Source organism: Stylophora pistillata, chromosome 14 (assembly GCF_964205215.1).
Source record: "Stylophora pistillata chromosome 14, jaStyPist1.2, whole genome shotgun sequence".
In the NCBI taxonomy this organism is placed as follows: domain Eukaryota; kingdom Metazoa; phylum Cnidaria; class Anthozoa; order Scleractinia; family Pocilloporidae; genus Stylophora; species Stylophora pistillata.
This window is the reverse complement of record NC_142532.1, coordinates 6,747,736-6,769,091: the sequence shown is the minus strand read 5'-3', so window position 1 is coordinate 6,769,091 and position 21,356 is coordinate 6,747,736. Positions and strand designations below refer to the sequence as shown.

General features: G+C 39.3%; 2 protein-coding genes and 1 pseudogene across 4 annotated transcripts; all 3 read right to left on the bottom strand.

Moving 5' to 3' along the window:
* Nucleotides 1-2,944: 2,944 nt before the first annotated feature.
* On the bottom strand, nucleotides 2,945-16,401 carry LOC148716317 (uncharacterized). The gene is made up of 2 exons (XM_088745716.1): nucleotides 15,790-16,401; nucleotides 2,945-7,069 (listed from the first exon to the last, which is right to left on the bottom strand). The coding sequence occupies exons 1-2, from the start codon at nucleotides 16,399-16,401 to the stop codon at nucleotides 6,803-6,805; spliced, it is 879 nt and encodes a 292-aa protein (XP_088601842.1). The 3' UTR covers nucleotides 2,945-6,802.
* On the bottom strand, nucleotides 8,190-11,165 carry LOC148716318 (uncharacterized; annotated as a pseudogene). The gene is made up of 5 exons (XR_015995070.1): nucleotides 10,819-11,165; nucleotides 9,450-10,034; nucleotides 9,209-9,373; nucleotides 9,063-9,112; nucleotides 8,190-8,848 (listed from the first exon to the last, which is right to left on the bottom strand). The product of XR_015995070.1 is annotated as an uncharacterized LOC148716318 (transcript).
* On the bottom strand, nucleotides 13,798-21,255 carry LOC148716316 (uncharacterized). 2 transcript variants are annotated; one of them, XM_088744303.1, is made up of 10 exons: nucleotides 20,877-21,255; nucleotides 19,497-20,086; nucleotides 19,254-19,420; nucleotides 19,108-19,157; nucleotides 17,426-18,893; nucleotides 16,936-17,352; nucleotides 16,793-16,866; nucleotides 16,459-16,719; nucleotides 15,375-16,381; nucleotides 13,798-14,777 (listed from the first exon to the last, which is right to left on the bottom strand). In XM_088744303.1, exons 6-8 carry the CDS (start codon nucleotides 17,135-17,137, stop codon nucleotides 16,462-16,464), a joined length of 534 nt encoding a protein of 177 aa, XP_088600429.1. In that variant the 5' UTR covers nucleotides 17,138-17,352; nucleotides 17,426-18,893; nucleotides 19,108-19,157; nucleotides 19,254-19,420; nucleotides 19,497-20,086; nucleotides 20,877-21,255; the 3' UTR covers nucleotides 13,798-14,777; nucleotides 15,375-16,381; nucleotides 16,459-16,461. The 2 variants fall into 2 exon arrangements, with proteins under 2 accessions (XP_088600429.1, XP_088600431.1); XM_088744305.1 differs by having other exon boundaries at nucleotides 13,798-14,772.
* Between the last annotated feature and the right edge of the window lie 101 nt (nucleotides 21,256-21,356).

Here is a 21,356-nt window from a genome sequence, read left to right as displayed (position 1 = left end):
GCTTCTAATTCTTCTTGAACACCTCATTCGCTTCTCTCGTGTAGTTAAGCACCAAATCCCCATTGCTAAAACGTGTAAACTTCGGCATTCTCGCCATGGCTGAAGGATATAAGCTGAAAGAAAAACCACAAAGGCAAACGACAGCAACGAAAACGATCGAGCGCGCACGTCTCTTCTACGAATATTTTAGGCGGATAACAGATCTAAACGGATTCTTGTAGTTGAGGTTAGTGCTCGATGTTCTCGTCGATCTCTCGCTATTTCAATGACTTCTTTTTATCGCTTATTCAAGATTCTACTTTCCGATTCAAAATTTTAAAGGTAACTAAAGAGAACGAACCGCACTATGTAGTTATCTCACAAATTGGCCAATCACATCCACTCGTTTGGTTAATTGAAATGGAGTGGATACCATTGGTCAGCTTAATGGTAATCGAGTGGATGTGATTGGTCAAAGACTTCCAAACGAGTGGATGTGATTGGTTCACTCTACAGAGAGCATTGGCCTGACCAGCGCAAGGATGACACGCAAATTCGTGAAGTGTTCCAAATTTTTTTTCCATGGTAACAGCGACGAGACTTTTCGGATTTTTCTGCCGCTTTTTGCCACAATTTACGAAATAATATTTTGGAGGCATAACTTCGCCAAAAAGACGATTGAATGGCTGTAATAGCCCGTAAACTTGCATTTATTAACCAAAACTTGCTTGTTCCGAAAAAAAAATTGCTAATCTTGGCCGAAAATGTCTAAAATGAGTAAAATGCGCATAGCGCGATGCTCTCGCAAAAGTCCACGATCGCGCTCGAATGCGTGGCGCGCGCTAACAAATCAACCCACGCGAGGATCATATACAAGACATTGGAGGGCTTTCCTACGCGCGGTTCCTGTCGTGGCTGTCGAGCTTTACTATGTTTAGCGTCGAAAATATACCTCGAAATTCCTTTGATTTTACAACAAAAGTGAAAATTGCTTCATTGCTAGTCAACTATTCGCTGCGAAAGCTCTAAAAGCACCTGCATTGTGGTGAAATGCGTTTCCATGTTCCATGTAAATTCATCGAGCTCTACAAACACGAAGTAACCAATTTTTGCTGGTTACCGCAATGTGTTTTCATTGCCTGATTTAAAAGTAGTATTCGAGGAATTGCAAAAGCCATTGTTGAAAGCTCCCGGGGCAAATATCTCTCCAGTGTTTCAGGGCGTTCCGAAGACTTGACCGCTAAAGCCATCATTAGTGCCCTTCAATCGCACAATCCCTGTGCGAAGCTTGATTGGAAAGAACATCTCTGTAGCCCTGATTGCATTCGTGTATGACTTTAGTTGCTTTTCATTTGGATACTGAGAATCTGTAGACGAATATGGACTTCGAACTCTGTGAATCGTGTAAGGATTTATTAGATCTGAAATTAAACTAGAGAGGGTGAAATTTTAGTCAAACCGTCTTAGGAAGAAAGCGAATGAAACATTTAGTACGATAATCAACAAGAAACTCGAACAGATACATCACATAACTGAGTAAACACCACGCGGTCGATTACAATCGAAGAAGTAACCGACAGAAACAGTCTATAGCGCAAAACGTGCAGAACAAGAAGATAGTAATAAAGTTACTTTGTGACAAGACTAAAGTTAACATGAAAAACGAATCGAAAGGGATATCTAGAAGAACTGGAGAGCTAATATCCTGGCAGATCACAGTAAAGGTGTGTTAAAAACTTTATTCCTGACTCAAGTTACAAGATAAAAATCAAACAATATATTAAAAACAATCTTCAATCAAAGGTAAAAATGTCACGCTATCGATGTAGCATGCAAACAGTTGCCGTATTAACCGGGTTTTCGAAGGGCGAACAATTATCAGATGTTTCAGTTAAAATTAGACGGAAACAAATTAGAAAATTAACCACAATTTTGTGACATACTTGAACCAAATGAAACAACCAAAAATTCTTGCGTGACCTACGCTTACTGTACGACCAACGACACTAACTTTCGGGAAATGGAGCACAATGAAAGGAGTCACGCTAAGTAAAGCCCCAGAATGCCTCGTCTGCTTACATTAGCACTTAGCGCTTAGCGCGCGCCACGCATTCAAGTGCGTAATGACCCCAAAGTCCTCTTTTCTTTTAGAAATGTGGAATAAATCGGCAGTGAGTCAATAGCTAAGAAGATAAAGAAATTTAGTTTTGTACAACGCCAAACCAATGAAAGCAACCCTGCTGAAAAAGAATTGCCATCAATGAAATTGAGTCTTTAAGTTAGGCCTCTTTTAGTAGATTCATAGATTAAACCAAGCTCAAAATCAGAGCTCTGGTAAGTTTATTCTCCAGTCCTTCACTTTATAAAAACTCCTCAACACTGGCTGTCAAAGATTATTTAGGGAATTTCGGGACCGATCATGAATTATCTAGAGGGGGCATGGAGTCAAGGTCTTTCAGGTATCAAGAGGGTAGGCTTTAATTTCTTCATTTAACAAATAAGGTTATCATTTTTTCATCAGTCAAGTAGACAATGAGAGTGAATGAGACAATAATATTGACTATGTTACTTGTGCAAATATCCGTCCAGAGGAGGATAAAAAGCAGGATATGGTCTGCACAATTCCCTTGGTTTAATTTTCTAACTTATCAAGCCGGGGCACTCATATTTTTTGCCTTGTGCACTATTATCTGGATGCCAATTAATGTAAACGTTAGGAGTAACAATACAAAAAAATAAAAGGTACACTCTATCTGTGTGCCCCTGAATAGTACAGGGTTGGGGGAGAAGGTCAGAGTAAAAACATTCATTCTAAAGGGCCAGGTTGCTCAATAAACTGAGGCCTCCAGTCCTTACTTTACCACAATCCCACCTTTTTAAACCCCCATTGTCTCGTGACAAATTGCTCATATCAAAGTTTCTCTTGTGGAATGGGTATCAACATGTGAAAGAAAAACAAGAAAACTTGAGTCTGAGTATTTAATTCCATTCAAATAGCATTGCATGTTACAATCAGTGGTGACTACAGCGAAATTATGTAATCACACATTTTTAAACAAAAGAAGTCAGGTTGAGGACAGGCATACTAAAAACTTTTCAGGGCAAAAGGTACAAAGAAATAAATATGACACACAGTTACAATAAATACAAAGTGACAGCTTGAAAGCTGAAAGATACACAGCCAAAACAAGTATTAGGCAGTCACCCATGGGAAATGGCTTTGTGACTCCTCAAAGGTTGACTGCTTAATACAGATTCCACATAATAGGGTTTTACAAAGAAATAAAAAATGTCATTTTATGTCATAATTGACCACTTAATGTACAAAAATAAGTTAAAAAATAGTATTAACAATGATTTCGGGAGATAAATGTGGATTAAATTTTACATGAAAGATTATTGTTAGTTTTATTTGGGTGTATTCTGTCCCACTCTATGTAACCATTCAATACAGGCAGAAGACAATACAAACTTGCAGTTGGAACCCCAGTCAAAAGTGACCACAACCACTTATTAGAGGCAGCTGCTTTAAAGACGTGAAAATTAGAGTGAATAGACCACTTTCATAAATGGCTGCCAGATTAATATTCTTTTGTCTAAATTGAAATTAGCCTTTCTGGCCTCGTTCTCCAGTACAAAATTCAAGAGAATACATTATCTCAAGCGAAGCCAGAAAGGCTAATTTAAATTTAAACAAAAGAATATTAATTCGGCAGCCATTTATGAAAGTGGTCAATAAGGGGTAAAATGTTTGGGACTTTGACAACCAACTGCTTAAATTATACAGGTTTGACTGTACTTTGCAATTACCAAACCCTACAAACCTTCAGAAAAGTGGTGTCAATTACCACAACAACTTCTCCTATACAGTCATGCTAGGAGGAAATCATTAATTTTTGGTACTACTGATGACACTAAACTTGGAGTAGTTTTGCCAAGCACAAATAATTTTTTTCAGTTATCTCATAGCATATGATTAAACAGGTCACATGGAAGGTACACTCCTTTCAAATACCTCAGTAAACTGTAATCATCAGAATTACAAGACAATACTTATTTACCAAGTGCTCAAGTCACTTTTGCTACGGTCAAGCTCACTCCACTTCAGCTGCCTTCTGCACTGTGAAAACAACAAACATTACTGACCTATTCATAAAATAACTGAAGCAATAGTTAATGTTTTTCTATAACTGGCTTCCTTCAAATGTGCCCTAGGAACAGTGAATGATGTTGAAGAGAAAGGAACAAAGTTGTTGAAACACGTTCTATGCTAAACGAGGATTCGTTACAGATGTTGCGATAACAACATCGTTCTGTAAAGCTTTCATGAGTTCCATGTAAACAACCCATGATGGAAAAAAAATAAATTTAAAATAAACCAGTCTCAATGTAAAATCCAAAATCAAAATAGCCTGCTGTTGATTAAAAAAAACCGCAGTGTCTTTTCCTACCTTTATTCTACATGTAAAAATCACAACCTAATCACTAAATCAATTCTCCTTGAATGTCATGATCACCACTTCAGTTTGATATTTTTGATCTTTGTCGTGTACTGTTTAAGCCCTCGGGGCATATTGTTGAAGAGTGCAATGAAGTAGTTAGTCGTTATTGATGTTTTATAAAAAAAAAAAAAAAAAAAAGAAAAGCTATAAGCTGTGGTCAGGACCTCAGCAATTGCCTCGATCTAAATATTTTAAATTGTTGATTAGCTTACCTCTCCGGGAGGTTTCCCGGTCAGTTACGACTCATTCTTCTTCCGAAGCTTGTCCTGCAGCTTGCTCCGAATTCTCTATGATCACCTCATCCGCTTCTCTCTTGTAGCTAAGAATAAACTCTCCATTGGTAATTACCCTGGGTGCCAGAGGGGTTTTTTTTTTTAACGGCAACGAAGAGTGAGCGACAAATTGAGCCGCTATCGTTGACGGGCGAAAAAAAACCCAAGAGCAAAACACCCTAGCGCGTACATCCACGAATAATTTTTCGCAGAAAACTGTGCAGATTTTTGTAACAGTTATTAGAACACATGACTTTTTTAGAGTTTCTTGCGCTCTTTCAATGACTTTTTAAATCACTTTCATCGTGAAAGAGTGAATCACCGTGGATTTGTTGTTGCTCATAAATTGACCCAATCACATCCGCTCGTTTGGTTATTTTACAAATTGACCAATCACATCCACTCGTTTGGTTATTTCACAAATTGACCAATTACATCCACTCGTTTGGTTCTTTCAAATCGAGTGGATATCATTGGTCAGAGATTCCTAAAGTACAGGATGTGATTGGCTCACACTCCACGGGAGATTAGCGTGTCCTCAGCGCCTTCCTAGCCCTCGGAAGACCCTCATTCTTCTTTATTACATAAACACCCCAACAAGTGGATGTGATTGGTCAATTTTTGAGCTAACAACAAATCTACGGCGGTTCGTTCCCTTTCCTTTGGGAGTGAGATTTTGAAAAATCATTTAAGAGTTATTATTCAAAGAACAAGAGATCAACGAAAGCATCGAGCGTTCTAATATGTATCTTAAGAATCCGTTTAGAGCAGTTTTCCGCGAAAAATTATTCGTGGAAGAGACGTTCGCGCTTGATCGTATTTCCTCTGTGGGTTTTCTTTCTCTTCATATCTTTCAGCCGTAGCAAGAATGCTGAAGTTAAGACTCCTAACCCAAACTCCAACCCTAACCAATGGCGACTTAAGGCTTGTCTACAGAAGAGAAGCGGATGACATGTGCAAGACGAACTTGGAGCAGCAGGACATGCGTCGAGAAAAGGAAGAGCTGATGTTTCGGAGGCATAACCTCGTCAAACAGAGAATTGAGTGGCCATGAAATCGTGAAAGTTGTAATTTTAATGACCGATAAAAATTATGGCAGCCAATGTCTGTGATGAACTTTGAAGCATAGAGGCGCAAAGGGCAGTGCTCTCGCAAGAGTCCACGATCGTGCTTGAACGTGTGGCGCGCGCTAGCAGCGCATAGCGCGGGGCTCTCGCCGGTACTCGTTTGGATCGCGCTTGAATACGTGGCGCGCGCTTACAGTCAAATGCACATGTGGATCACAAACACGGCATTCGAGAGCTTTTCTCAGTGTGACTCCAATCGTTTTGCTACAATTCCTTCACAGAGAACAAATATAACTGTATAATGTCCCAAGCCCCGAATAGGGCAGTGAGAAATAAGTTTGTTGGTATCTTTCTTCTCTGTTTTGCTTTTTAAAATTTTCGAAAGTCTCCTATCAACAAATTCTCACTTAGTAATATAAATATGGATTGATCATCATAATTATTTGATTTGCGTATTTCTTTCTTTGCGAGTGGCCTGTGCTTTTGTTTACTCCAGGGAGCTCAACAGAGAAGAATAGGCGCCCACCGTGGGAGAGGAAGGCGCTCATTCTTCGGTGTTGAGATCCCAGCGCAGAAAGGGGATTCCTCTACTGAGACACAGGCCACCCACAAAGAGAGAAACACCTTTATTACGCTAAAATCAATGCATATATACGAAGAAAAGTGAAAAATTGTTAGGGGACGTTGTTGAAAAGTGTTTAAAGCAAAAACAAAAACAAAAACAAAAAGAAAAAGAAGGAAAAGAATTAAGAGAATTCAACAAACTTTCCCTCTGCTTTACTAAGGGCTTGGCACCTTCTAGCAATTGAGCTAGGCAGCATTAAAAGTTTGAGGATTTTCATTTATGATGGCATTTCTTCCATCAGGGGAATAGTTACCCACTCCTCATTAGCAATCTGCTAACTGAGGGAGCCAGGCTAATTAACCGCCGCCCAGCACACGGCGTTGTTCAAGGAAGCTTGAACTGAAAAAAAAAAAAAAGTTAATCTGTCTTCTTCTTTTTATATCCCTTGTTGTTTTTTAGGTTTTCTCTCCATGTCTCAAGGCTTTCAGTCATTGCGTTACAATACCAATTTCCGAAGTACTGTTTATGATTTTCAGGGTCTCTCTTTTTTCCACACGTGGGGCAAAGCATGTTATACAAGGATCGCTTACGACTGCCACTTGCTTTCTGTTCCAAGAAAGTCCTTGTTTCATCTTTTTGTTTTAGGTTTGCTGGTGGTTGAGACTGAGACTTTTGTTGCCAACACTGATTGTGCTGTTGAGGCTGATGGTGGCTGTACAAAAGGAACAGGAGCTGGAAGGATTGGAATCGGTTGGGAAACTTTTGAAGTTTGACCTCTGAGAATAGCTGTTCCTGTGGTATGGGGTAGTGGAATGGCTGCTGGCAAAGTACTTGACACTGCAGCAGAAGCACGATCGGCATTCCACCTCGTCAGGCCATCTAATAAGTAAGCTTGAAAACGAATGTCACTTGCTGAGGTACCTGTAAGAAATAACAACAGTTTTATAGACTGAAGTATTTGCAATATGTCAAGTCTTTACACATATATCATTACCTAGTATGAGGTTATTAATATGCAGGTGGAATGACTCCAAAGATGTTGAACCTCTTGCACATCTATAAGTTGGAAGTTGGACACCACCTTTAGTCAATACCCCAGTTTGAGTATACAGTTGCACCCTCTCAGGGTCCTGGATGCATGGAATATGGTGCTTTTGGTTGTCCCATATTTCCCATATGCATGTTTTGTCGAGCAGAGGAACTCCAGTGGTATCACATCCCTGGGGATCAGTAAACGTTAATAGCAGGTAATAAATCATTGTAGTAGTGTTGTAGTACTATTCCTCGAGTTCTCCTACGCCAATATAGAGCCAATTCTCTCCTTGTAATCTTCTCAATAATGGCTGCCTCAGAAGGGTCAGCAATTCCTTGAATCTGCAGTTGACTTTTTTTGGCAGTCTTCAATAAATCCAAGTCTTCTTTGCTCCATTGGAAGAGGCACTGTGATAAACAACTGACAAATACACTATAATAGAGTGGATGAGCCTCTGGGTTACATCCAGTAGCGATTCTTCTCATAAAGTGCCAAATATCAAGGCGTATCACTAAATTTTCCCACAGTGAGAACAGCCTCTTGTTCTTGCCAGTGGTACAACAATCTCTGTCAACATATAGGACCTCAGGTGAGACACCAGCCATAGAATCTCTCTTCATTAGCCCATTTTCCATATTTTTTAATCCAGTTCCTTCCTTGACAATCATCACTGACATAAGCACTTGTCCTTTTTCATTTCCAACATTGGTGGCCCAAGAAGCAGTACCAGCACTAGCTCCTGCAAGTTTTCTCACGATTTTCCTTGTAGAGTCCATTTTCAATATTTTTCCAAAGACAGAGGTAATGGATAGTCCATTCTGGCCATGATGTCTTGGGCATACACAGTGAAAAGCCACCTATACTTTGGCACTGGTACAAATTCTGGAGGCTCTTGGAAGTTAAGGGGACCAGTGAGCCTACTTTTGGATGCATTGGTAAAGTATTTGCAGTCAGTCAGATACTGGGCTGATTTTTGGAGCCACTTTTCACTCTTTTCTTCAGTAAGCTTCTTCTGTAATTGTGTGGAGCTATCACCAAGGCCCCTATATCTCAAAAGTCTGATAACCCTAACATCACAAGCATATTGATAGTTCAGCAGAACTGGGAACTGAACTTGATGGCCAGTGTCAAGTTGTTTCACAATCTCAGGACTCCAGCTGATAACCTTTCTCGCGCAACACCTACACTCTAAGTACTCTGCAACAAGGTTGTAGTCGCTGTCAATGTCTACAACTTGCCTCACAATGCTCTATATCCCAGCACTGGTCAGTGGTTTTTTGTCACAGCCTTCATTTGGGCAGTACAGTGTGACTTTCCAAAGCTTACATGGCATCCAAAGTAGCAATCTTTGGGCAAAGTATCTGTCCAGACGAGGTGGTTGTGTGGTGATAAGAGATGACTGAGGGGGATCCCACCATAGCTTGTTGACTCTAAAAAGGAATAAATACACTATAGTTAGAAAAACTGTTTACTGGAAAACACCTTTCAATGTAAAAACAACAGTACTAAATCTAGTATATCAATATACGATGATATATCAATATTGTAGATTGTATATATCAATATACAATGATGAAGAGTTATTAAACTGCCTCTTTAATATACTAATTGCATTGAACAAACAACAATTAATCTGTAGATCACCTGCTGAAGTCCATCTTTGCTTTTCCTTTATCATTTGCTGTAAATAAGGCCTGAAATAACCATAGATGGTCAGCTTTAGGTAATGTTTTATGCCACCCATCTGGAAAAGAATCACATATAATAATGCTTGATGCAAAAACCTGTACCTTGATTCCTAACACTGCTGGAGAGGGCTATTGAAGCTGTTGGTACTTGCTCTGGGTGAGCCTCAGGCAGTTCAACTTTCTCTGGTTCAGGTGCTTGTATTGACTTTGATGAATCTGATACTGGTGTAGGCTGCTGACTTATATCTGACTCACTGATTGGTTGGACTACAATGAAAATGCATAAAATTCCTTCAGAACACATTTTCAAAGAGAAACAGTTATCTGAAATTTGAAAAATTACCGGGTAAGTTCTTCTCCATTTGGTCAGCATAAACACAAAGCTCCTCCTCATCTACATTTTGAGTACTTGTAGATGTAGAAGTCACAGTGGCAGAGGGTGTCCTTGGTTTTCTTCTTCTCACTCCTACAGGAATGCTGGGTTTGAACTTTTCAACACCTTTAGTTGATGCAACCCTGGACATATATTTTTAAGTGCTTATATGTCCAGATGCCAGACCAGCTGCAAGTGGGATACAACTTGCGTTGATGAAGAGCTTTGGCTTCGTTGTGTGGAGTTGAGTTGCATCTTGGCCTCTTTTTCCTCCCTCTGCTTTTTCTTAAGGGCCACAACATCACAAACCTCTTGAAAAGACTCTGCATACAACTTAAAGGTAGTTTTGTTCTGACTAATGGGAGATTTGGTCACTTTTTCATCACGAATGTTATCAACAAACCAACCAACATAACCAAGGGCATCTCCCAGCATCCACCTGAATGACTGACCACGATATTTTCCAAACTGGAGAAAGTACTCTCCTTGCACATCAAGTTCATTTTGAACTTCCCCTTTTCTCTTCTTAACAGCTTCAATAGCAAGTTTTTTAACCTGAACATAAGAGTATAGTGATAACAAAGATTACGTGGTTGAGATACCTTTAGAAACAAAGTCCCCTCAGGGTAAGTCTTTCTAAAAAATACAGAGAAACTTTTCAACACTAACTGTATAGGTATTTTATAATTAAGTCATAGCTGTTATTACTTCAAAATTCGTTTCTTAATCGAGTATCCTAGCGTTAGATAGGTTTTTATTCAAGACTGACTGTAACACTGCAAAGTACCATTATTACCATAAATTGTAAGCCCCAAGCGCTTCAGTTTTACTGTAAATTGAGGCATTTGATAAACCATCTATTCTATTCTACACAAAAACGAAACAAGAATCCGTATTAGCGACTTCTATTCAATACACTCAGGGCAACAAGACAGGTCAGATCGCATGTTATATATTTACAGATGAATAACCCAACTACGCGATATTCCATCTATCGAAAATACCATTGTAAATTATCTTTTTTTTTTTTTTTTATCACTAAGACAGCGACCTGAGTCGAAGAAAACGACCTGTCCTTGACCTGAATCGAATAACATGATCCGAACTGTGGCCCCGCTACCTCGATATCGAGGAGAAACATTCTGAACTCTCGAAATCGATCGTAAATTTTTAATTGCTTTGTTTGTGCTAAAGCCCTCAAGGTAAGAGCGCAATGAAGCAGTAAGTGAAGTATTGTTTAACAAAACAAAAGCTTGAAGCCGTGGTCAGGACCTCAACAATTGACTTTTTGAAATCTTAATCTAGTAATTCTAAACAATTGTAAATTGTTTAATCTTACCTCTTTGGGAGGTTTGCTAATCACCTGGTCCTACTGCTTTTAATTCTTCTTGAACACCTCATTCACTTCTCTAGTGTAGTTAAGCACCAAATCCCCATTGCTAAAACGTCTAAACTTCGGCATTCTCGCCATGGCTGAAGGATATAAACAGAAAGAAAAACCACAAAGGCAAACGACAGCAGCGAAAACGATCGAGCGCGCACGTCTCTTCTACGAATATTTTTGGCGGATAACAGATCTAAACGGATTCTTGTAGTTCAGATGAGTGCTCGATGTTCTCGTCGATCTCTCGCTTTTTCAATGACTTTCTTCTATCGCTTATTCCACCTCCTACTTTTCGATTCAAAATCTTAAAGGAAACTAAAGGGAATGAACCGTACTATGGTGTTAGCTCACAAATTGGCCAATCACATCCACTCGTTTGGTTAATTGTAATCGAGTGGATACCATTGGTCAGCTTAATGGTAATCGAGTGGATGTGATTGGTCAAAGACTTCCAAACGAGTGGATGTGATTGGTTCACTCTACAGAGAGCATTGGCCTGACCAGCGCAAGGATGACACGCAAATTCGTGAAGCGTTCCAAATTTTTTTTTCATGGTAATAGCGACGAGTCTTTTCGGATTTTTCTGCCGCTTTTTGCCACAATTTACGAAATAATATTTTGGAGGCATAACTTCGCCAAAAAGACGATTGAATGGCTGTAATAGCCCGTAAACTTGCATTTTGTAACCAAAACTTGCTTGTTCCGAAAAAAAATTGCTAATCTTGGCCGAAAATGTCTAAAATGAGTAAAATGCGCATAGCGCGACGCTCTCGCAAAAGTCCACGATCGCGCTCGAATGCGTGGCGCGCGCTAACAAACCAACGCACGCGAGGATCATATGCAAGACATTCGAGGGCTTTCCTACGCGCGGTTCCTGTCGTGGCTGTCGAGCTTTACTATGTTTCCCGTCGAAAATATACCTCGAAATTCCTTTGAATAACAACAAAAGTGAAAATTGCTTCATTGTTAGTTAACTATTCGCTGCGACAGCTCTAAAAGCACCTGCATTGTGGTGAAATGCGTTTCCATGTCCATGTAAATTCATCGAGCTCTACAAACACGAAGTAACCAATTTTTGCTGGTTACCGCAATGTGTTTTCATTGCCTGATTTAAAAGTAGTATTCGAGGAATTGCAAAAGCCATTGTTGAAAGCTCCCGGGGCAAATATCTCTCCAGTGTTTCAGGGCGTTCCGAAGACTTGACCGCTAAAGCCATCGTTAGTGCCCTTTAATCGCACAAACCCTGTGCGAAGCTTGATTGGAAAGAACATCTCTGTAGCCCTGATTGCATTCGTGTATGACTTTAGTTGCTTTTCATTTGGATACTGAGAATCTGTAGACGAATATGGACTTCGAACTCTGTGAATCGTGTAAGGATTTATTAGATCTGAAATTAAACTAGACAGGGTTAAATTTTAGTCAAACCGTCTTAGGAAGAAAGCGAATGAAACATTTAGTACGATAATCAACAAGAAACTCGAACAGATACATCACATAACTGAGTAAACACCACGCGGTCGATTACAATCGAAGAAGTAACCGACAGAAACAGTCTATAGCGCAAAACGTGCAGAACAAGAAGATAGTAATAAAGTTACTTTGTGACAAGACTAAAGTTAACATGAAAAACGAATCGAAAGGGATATCTAGAAGAACTGGAGAGCTAATATCCTGGCAGATCACAGTAAAGGTGTGTTAAAAACTTTATTCCTGACTCAAGTTACAAGATAAAAATCAAACAATATATCAAAAACAATTTTCAATCAATGGTAAAAATGTCACGCTATCGATGTAGCATGCAAACAGTTGCCGTATTAACCGGGTTTTGGAAGGGCGAACAATTACCAGATGTTTCAGTTAAAATTAGACTAAACAAATGAGAAAATTAACCACAATTTTGTGACAAACTTGAACCAAATGAAACAACCAAAAATTCTTGCGTGACCTACGCTTACTGTACGACCAACGACACTAACTTTCGGGAAATGGAGCACAATGAAAGGAGTCACGCTAAGTAAAGCCCTAGAATGCCTCGTCTGCGTACATTAGCACTTAGCGCTTAGTGCGCGCCACGCATTCAAGTGCGTAATGACCCTACAGTCCTCTTTTCTTTTACAAATGTGGAATAAATCGGCAGTGAGTCAATAGCTAAGAAGATAAAGAAATTTAATTTTGTACAACGCCAAACCAATCAAAGCAACCCTGCTGAAAAAGAATTGCCATCAATAAAATTGAGTCTTTAAGTTAGGGCTCTTTTGGTAGATTCATAGATTAAACCAAGCTCAAAATCAGAGCTCTGGTAAGTTTATTCTCCAGTCCTTCACTCTATAAAAACTCCTCAACACTGGCTGTCAAAGATTATTTAGGGAATTTCGGGACCCATCATGAATTATCTAGAGTGGGCATGGAGTCAAGGTCTTTCAGGTATCAAGAGGGTAGGCTTTAATTTCTGAATTTAACAAATAAGGTTATCATTTTTTCATCAGTCAAGTGGACAATGAGAGTGAATGAGACAATAATATTGACTATGTTACTTGTGCAAATATCCGTCCAGAGGAGGATAAAAAGCAGGATATGGTCTGCACAATTCCCTTGGTTTAATTGTCAAACTTATCAAGCCGGGGCACTCATATTTTTTGCCTTGTGCACTATTATGTGGATGCCAATTAATGTAAATTTTAGGAGTAACAATACAAAAAAATAAAAGGTACTCTCTATCTGTGTGCCCCTGAATGTTAAAGGGTGGGGAGGGGGGGGAGGTCAGAGTAAAAACATTCATTCTAAAGGGCCAGGTTGCTCAATAAACTCAGGCCTCCAGTCCTTACTTTACCACAATCCCACCTTTTTAAACCCCCATTGTCTCGTGACAAATTGTTCATATCAAAGTTTCTCTTGTAGAATGGGTATCAACATGTGAAAGAACAACAAGAAAACTTGAGTCTGAATATTTAATTCCATTCAAATAGCACTGCATGTTACAATCAGTGGTGACTACAGCGAAATTATGTAATCACACATTTTTAAACAAAATAAGTCAGGTTGAAGGCAGGCATACAAAAAACTTTTCAGGGCAAAAGGTACAAAGAGATAAATATGGCACACAGTTACAATAAATACAAAGTGATAGTTTGAAAGCTGAAAGATACACAGCCAAAACAAGTATTAGGCAGTCACCCATGGGAAATGGCTTTGTGACTCCTCAAAGGTTGACTGCTTAATACAGATTCTACAGAATAGGGTTTTACAAAGAAATAAAAATGTCATTTTATGTCATAATTGACCACTTAATGTACAAAAATAAGTTAAAAAATACTATTAACAATGATTTCAGGAGATAAATGTGGATTAAATTTTACATGAAAGATTATTGTTAGTTTTATTTGGGTGTATACTGTCCCACTCTATGTAACCATTCAATACAGGCAGAAGACAATACAAACTTGCAGTTGGAACCCCAGTCAAAAGTGACCACAACCACTTATTAGAGGCAGCTGCTTCGCAGATGTGAAAATTAGAGTGAATAAGGGGTAAAATGTTTGGGACTTTGACAACCAACTGCTTAAATTATACAGGTTTGACTGTACTTTGCAATTACCAAACCCTACAAATCCTCAGAAAAGTGGTGTCAATTACCACAATAACTTCTCCCATACAGTTATGCTGGGAGGAAATCATTAATTTTTGGTACTACTGATGACACTAAACTTGGAGTAGTTTTGCCAAGCACAAATAATTTTTTTCAGTTATCTCATAGCATATGATTAAACAGGTCACATGGAAGGTACACTCCTTTCAAATACCTCAGTAAACTGTAATCATCAGAATTACAAGACAATACTTATTTACCAAGTGCTCAAGATTCTCAAGTCACTTTTGCTACGGTCAAGCTCACTCCACTTCAGCTGCCTTCTGCACTGTGAAAACGACAAACATTACTGACCTATGCATAAAATAACTGAAGCAATAGTTAATGTTTTTCTATAACTGGCTTCCTTCAAATGTGCCCTAGGAACAGTGAATGATGTTGAAGAGAAAGGAACAAAGTTGTTGAAACACTTCTATGCTAAACGAGGATTCGTTACAGATGTTGCGATAACAACATCGTTCTGTAAAGCTTTCATGAGTTCCATGTAAACAACCCATGATGGAAAAAAAACAAATTTAAAATAAACCAGTCTCAATGTAAAATCCAAAATCAAAATAACCTGCTGTTGATTAAGAAAAACTGCAGTGTCTTTTCCTACCTCTATTCTACATATAAAAATCAAGTCCTAATCACCAAATCAATTCTCCTCGAATGTCATGATCACCACCTCAGTTTGATATTTTTGATCTTTGTCGTGTACTGTTTAAGCCCTCGGGGCATATTGTTGAAGAGTGCAACGAGGCAGTTAGTCTTTATTGATGTTTTATAAAAAAAAAAAAAAAAAAAGAAAAGAAAAGCTATAAGCTGTGGTCAGGACCTCAGCAATTGCCTCGATCTAACTATTTTAAATTGTTGATTAGCTTACCTCTCCGGGAGGTTTCCCGGTCAGTTAAGAGACATTCTTCTTCCGAAGCTTGTCCTGCAGCTTGCTCCGAATTCTCTGTGATCACCTCATCCGCTTCTCTCTTGTAGCTAAGAATAAACTCTCCATTGGTGATTACCCTGGGTAACAGAGGGTTTTTTTTTAACGGCAACGAAGAGTGAGCGACAAATTGAGCCGCTATCGTTGACGGGCGAAAAAAAACCCAAGAGCAAAACACCCTAGCGCGTACATCCATGAATAATTTTTCGCAGAAAACTGTGCAGATTTTTGTAACAGTTATTAGAACACATGACTTTTTTAGTTTCTTGCGCTCTTTCAATGACTTTTAAATCACTTTCATCGTGAAAGAGTGAATCACCGTAGATTTGTTCTTGCTCATAAATTGACCCAATCACACCCGATTGTGCTGTTGAGGCTGATGGTTTAGTGTTTGTATTCTTGACTGTATTGGAACAGGGTGAAGTCTTCTTACTACTGTTGGTGGCTGTACAAAAGGAACAGGAGCTGGAAGGATTGGAATCGGTTGGGAAACTTTTGAAGTTTGACCTCTGAGAATAGCTGTTCCTGTGGTATTAGCTGGTAATATAAATTTAAAGGGCACAGGATAGTTGACTTCTGGCAGAGATGGAGGCAGTGGTATGGCTGCTGGTAAAGGTGTCTTTGATGCTGCTGCTTCATTTCGTTGAGGTAATCCCTGTTTAAGTATTTCTTTTTCTTTCTTCTTTTGTCGCTTAATGTACCACTGACTTAGTGTTGCTTGGTTTATATCTGGTAGCTGAATCTGTGTCTCTCTCATCACCATGCCATCGTTCATAACACGTTCTTGTATGCCTCGGTAGTCTTTACACACAAGTGACCAACGGTTAGATGTTTTTTTGCTTGATCTCTCTGGCCCAGGATGTGCATTACACAGTTCAGATATAACTGCTTCAGTGTACCTGTTACAATCTGGCCATTGGGCTGGGGCACTGTTGGAGCCTAGAAAACACCTTAAGAAAGATAAACACATTTGATGAAAAAGAGGTTTTTTTGTAATATTTACAACCAAAAATATACAGTTGCTCACCTCCTAGTGGTCTAGCCCTGGTACGACATTGGTAATTCTTCTCTTTGGAACTTTAAACTTTCCCTTAACCAGTGTAGTGCGATGTCGTGGAGCAAATGTTGTTGGCTGTTTGTCATATTCATGAAGGCTTTTCCACAATCTAATTATTTCATTGGCTTGGGAATTGGACAAGGCCATATTTCCGTCTCTGATAGAAACCAGATATGATGCTAAAGCCTGGACTTCTCCATATCCCTGAATGTTGTCGGGCCCAGAAGAGTCCTATAGACCAATAAATGGTAATAGTTAGGAGTTTACTTTCTGAAACCTTAAATGCGACTTCTAAAAAACTAACCTCTGTAGCACATGATGAATCACCTCCCACAAGCTCAGCAGAGTCTTCATCAGAAGTACTTGTTGCATCTGAGTCTAAATGTAAATTCACATTTTTAGTTAATGATTCAGGAAAGTCAGAGTTTGGGGAAAATGTGCACCTACCCCTATCACTACCCAAAGGTAAAGTGAACACTTGCTCTGCAAGTGCAATTGTCTCATCTTCATCCTCATCAAATCCTTCATCTATTTGGTCCTGGTTAATATCTGAAAGAGCTTCTTCCCCATGTCTGAGATCCTCTTCTTCTACTGTGTTGTCCTTGAGAATCTCACCAGTTTGATTGTAGAGATACTCAACTCCTATCATTTCACCTGTATGGATTCCAATAGTCTGAACACTGCCCTTGATTTTTTAACCGAGGACATCTTCACTCAGCTCATTCACAGCATGTATCAATAATCCAGTGTAGCTTTCTGGTCCTGATGCAGTACTTGACACTGCAGCAGAAGCACGATCGGCATTCCACCTCATCAGGCCATCTAACAAGTAAGCTTGAAAATGAATGTCACTTGCTGAGGTACCTGTAAAAAATGAAAACAGTTTTATAGACTGAAGTGTTCGCAATATGTCAAGTCTTTAAACATATATCATTACCTGGTATGAATTTATTAATATGCAGGTGGAATGACTCCAAAGATGTTGAACCTCTTGCACATCTATAAGTTGGAAGTTGGACACCACCTTTAGTCAAGACCCCAGTTTGAGTGTACAGTTGCACCCCCTCAGGGTCCTGGATGCATGGAATATGGTGCTTTTGGTTGTCCCATATTTCCCATACGCGTGTTTTGTCGAGCAGAGGAACTCCAGTTGTATCACATCCCCGGGGACCAGTAAATGTTAAAAGCAGGTCATAAATCATTGTAGTAGTGTCAACTATTCCTCGAGTTCTCCTACGGCAATGTAGAGCCAATTCTCTCCTTGTAATCTTCTCAATAATGGCTGCCTCAGAAGGGTCAGCAATGCCTTGAATCTGCAGTCTTCAATAAATCCAAGTCTTCTTTGCTCCATTGGAAGAGGCACTGCAATAAACAACTGACAAATACACTATAATAGAGTGGATGAGCCTCTGGGTTACATCCAGCAGCGATTCTTCTCATAAAGTGCCAAATATCAAGGCGTATCACTAAATTTTCCCACAGTGAGAACAGCCTCTTGTTCTTGCCAGTGGTACAACAATCTCTGTCAACGTATAGGACCTCAGGGGGTGAGACACCAGCCATAGAATCTCTCTTCATTAGCCCATTTGCCATATTTTCTAATCCAGTTCCTTCATTGACAGTCATCACTGACATAAGCACTTGTCCTTTTTCATTTCCAACATTGGTGGCCCAAGAAGCAGTACCAGCACTAGCTCCTGCAAGTTTTCTCACCATTTTCTTTGTAGAGTCCATTTTCAGTATTTTTCCAAAGACAGAGGTAATGGATAGTCCATTCACTATACTCACTGTGGATGCCATGATGTCTTGGGCATACACAGTGAGAAGCCACCTATACTTTGGCACTGGTACAAATTCTGGAGGCTCTTGGAAGTTAAGGGGACCAGTGAGCCCACTTTTGGATGCATTGGTAAAGTATTTGCAGTCAGTCAGATACTGGGCTGATTTTTGGAGCCACTTTTCCACTGTTTTCTTCAGTAAGCTTCTTCTGTAATTGTGTGGAGTTATTACCAAGGCCCCTATTTCCCAAAAGTCTGATAACCCTAACATCACAAGCATATTGATAGTTCAGCAGAACTGGGAACTGAACTTGATGGCCAGTGTCAAGTTGTTTCACAATCTCAGAACTCCAGCTGATAACCTTTCTCGCACAACACCTACACTCTAAGTACTCTGCAACAAGGTTGTAGTCGCTGTCAATGTCTACAACTTGCCTCACAATGCTATATATCCCAGCACTGGTCAGTGGTTTTTTGTCACAGCCTTCATTTCGGCAGTACAGCGTGACTTTCCAAAGCTTACGTGGCATCCAAAGTAGCAACCTTTGGGCAAAGTATCTGTCCAGACGAGGTGGTTGTGTGGTGATAAGAGATGGCTGAGTAGGAACCCACCATAGCTTGTTGACTCTAAAAGGGAATAAATACACTATAGTTAGAAAAACTGTTTACTGGAAAACACCTTTCAATGTAAAAACAACAGTACTGAATCTAGTATATCAATATAGAATGATATATCAATATTGTAGATTGGATATATCAATATACAATGAGGAGGAGTTCTTAAACTGCCTCTTTAATATACTAATTGCATTGAACAAACAACAATTAATCTGTAGGTCACCTCCTGAAGTCCATCTTTGCTTTTCCTTTATCACTTGCTGTAAATAAGGCCTGAAATAACCATAGATGGTCAGCTTTAGGTAATGTTTTATGCCACCCATCTGGAAAAGAATCACATATAATGATGCTTGATGCAAAAATCTGTACCTTGATTCCTAACACTGCTGGAGAGGGCTATTGAAGCTGTTGGTACTTGCTCTGGGTGAGCCTCAGGCAGTTCAACTTTCTCTGGTTCAGGTGCTAATGTATTGACTTTGATGCATCTGGTACTGGTGTAGGCTGCTGACTTATATCTGACTCACTGGTTGGTTGGACTACAATGAAAATGCATAAAATTCCTTCAGAGCATATTTTCAAAGAGAAACAGTTATCTGAAATTTGAAAAATTACCTGCTAAGTTCTTCTCCATTTGCTCAGCATAAGCAAAACGTTCCTCATCATCTACATCTTGAGTACTTGTAGATGTAGAAGTCACAGTGGCAGAGGGTGTCCTTGGTTTTCTTCTTCTCACTGATACAGGAATGCTGGGTTTGAACTTTTCAACACCTTTAGTTGATGCAACCCTGGACATATATTTTTCAGTGCTTATATGTCCAGATGCCATCTGGACCAGCTGCAAGTGGGGATACAACTTGCATTGACGCAGAGCTTTGGCTTCGTTGTGTGGAGTTGAGTTGCATCTTGGCCTCTTTTTCCTCCCTCTGCTTTTTCTTAAGGGACACAACATCACGAACCTCTTGAAAAGACTCTGCATACAACTTAAAGGCAGTTTTGTTCTGACTAATGGGAGATTTGGTCAGTTTTTCATTACGAATGTTATCAACAAACCAACCAACATAACCAAGGGCATTTCCCTGCATCCACCTGAATGACTGACCACGATATTTTCCAAACTGGAGCAAGTACTCTCCTTGCACACTAAGTTCATTTTGAACATCCCCTTTTCTCTTCTTAACAGCTTCAATAGCAAGTTTTTTAACCTGAACATAAGAGTATAGTGATAACAAAGATTAAGTGGTTGAGATAACCTTAGAAACAAAGTCCCTTCAGGGTAAGTCTTTCTAAAAAATACAGAGAAACTTTTTATCACTAAATGTATAGGTATTTTAAAATTAAGTCATAACTGTTACTACTTCAAAATTCGTTTCTTAATCGAGTATCCTAGCGTTAGATAGGTTTTTATTCAAGACTGATTGTAACACTGCAAAGTACCATTATTACCATAAATTGTAAGCCCCAAGCGGTTCAGTTTTACTGTAAATTGAGGCATTTGATAAACCATCTATTCTATTCTACACAAAAACGAAACAAAACTCCGTCTTAGCGACTTCTATTCAATTCACTCAGGGCAACAATACAGGTCAGATCGCATGTTATATAATTACAGATGAATAACCCAACTACGCGATATTCCATCTATCGAAAATACCATTGTAAATTATCTTTTTTTTTTTTTTATCACTAAGACAGCGACCTGACTCGAAGAAAACGACCTGTCCTTGACCTGAATCGAATAACATGATCCGAACTGTGGCCCCGCTGCCTCGATATCGAGGAGAAACATTCTGAACTCTCGAAATCGATCGTAAATTTTTAATTGCTTTGTTTGTGCTAAAGCCCTCAAGGTATATAATTAAGAGCGCAATGAAGCAGTAAGTGAAGTATTGTTTATCAAAACAAAAGCTTGAAGCCGTGGTCAGGACCTCAACAATTGACTTTTTGAAATTTTAATCTAGTAATTCTAAACAATTCTAAATTGTTTAATCTTACCTCTTCGGGAGGTTTGCTAATCACCTGGTCCTGCTGCTTCTAATTCTTCTTGAACACCTCATTCGCTTCTCTCGTGTAGTTAAGCACCAAATCCCCATTGCTAAAACGTGTAAACTTCGGCATTCTCGCCATGGCTGAAGGATATAAGCTGAAAGAAAAACCACAAAGGCAAACGACAGCAACGAAAACGATCGAGCGCGCACGTCTCTTCTACGAATATTTTAGGCGGATAACAGATCTAAACGGATTCTTGTAGTTCAGGTTAGTGCTCGATGTTCTCGTCGATCTCTCGCTATTTCAATGACATTTTTTTATCGCTTATTCAAGATTCTACTTTCCGATTCAAAATTTTAAAGGTAACCAAAGAGAACGAACCGTACCATGTTGTTAGCTCACAAATTGGCCAATCACATCCACTCGTTTGGTTAATTGAAATCGAGTGGATACCATTGGTCAGCTTAATGGCTATCGAGTGGATGT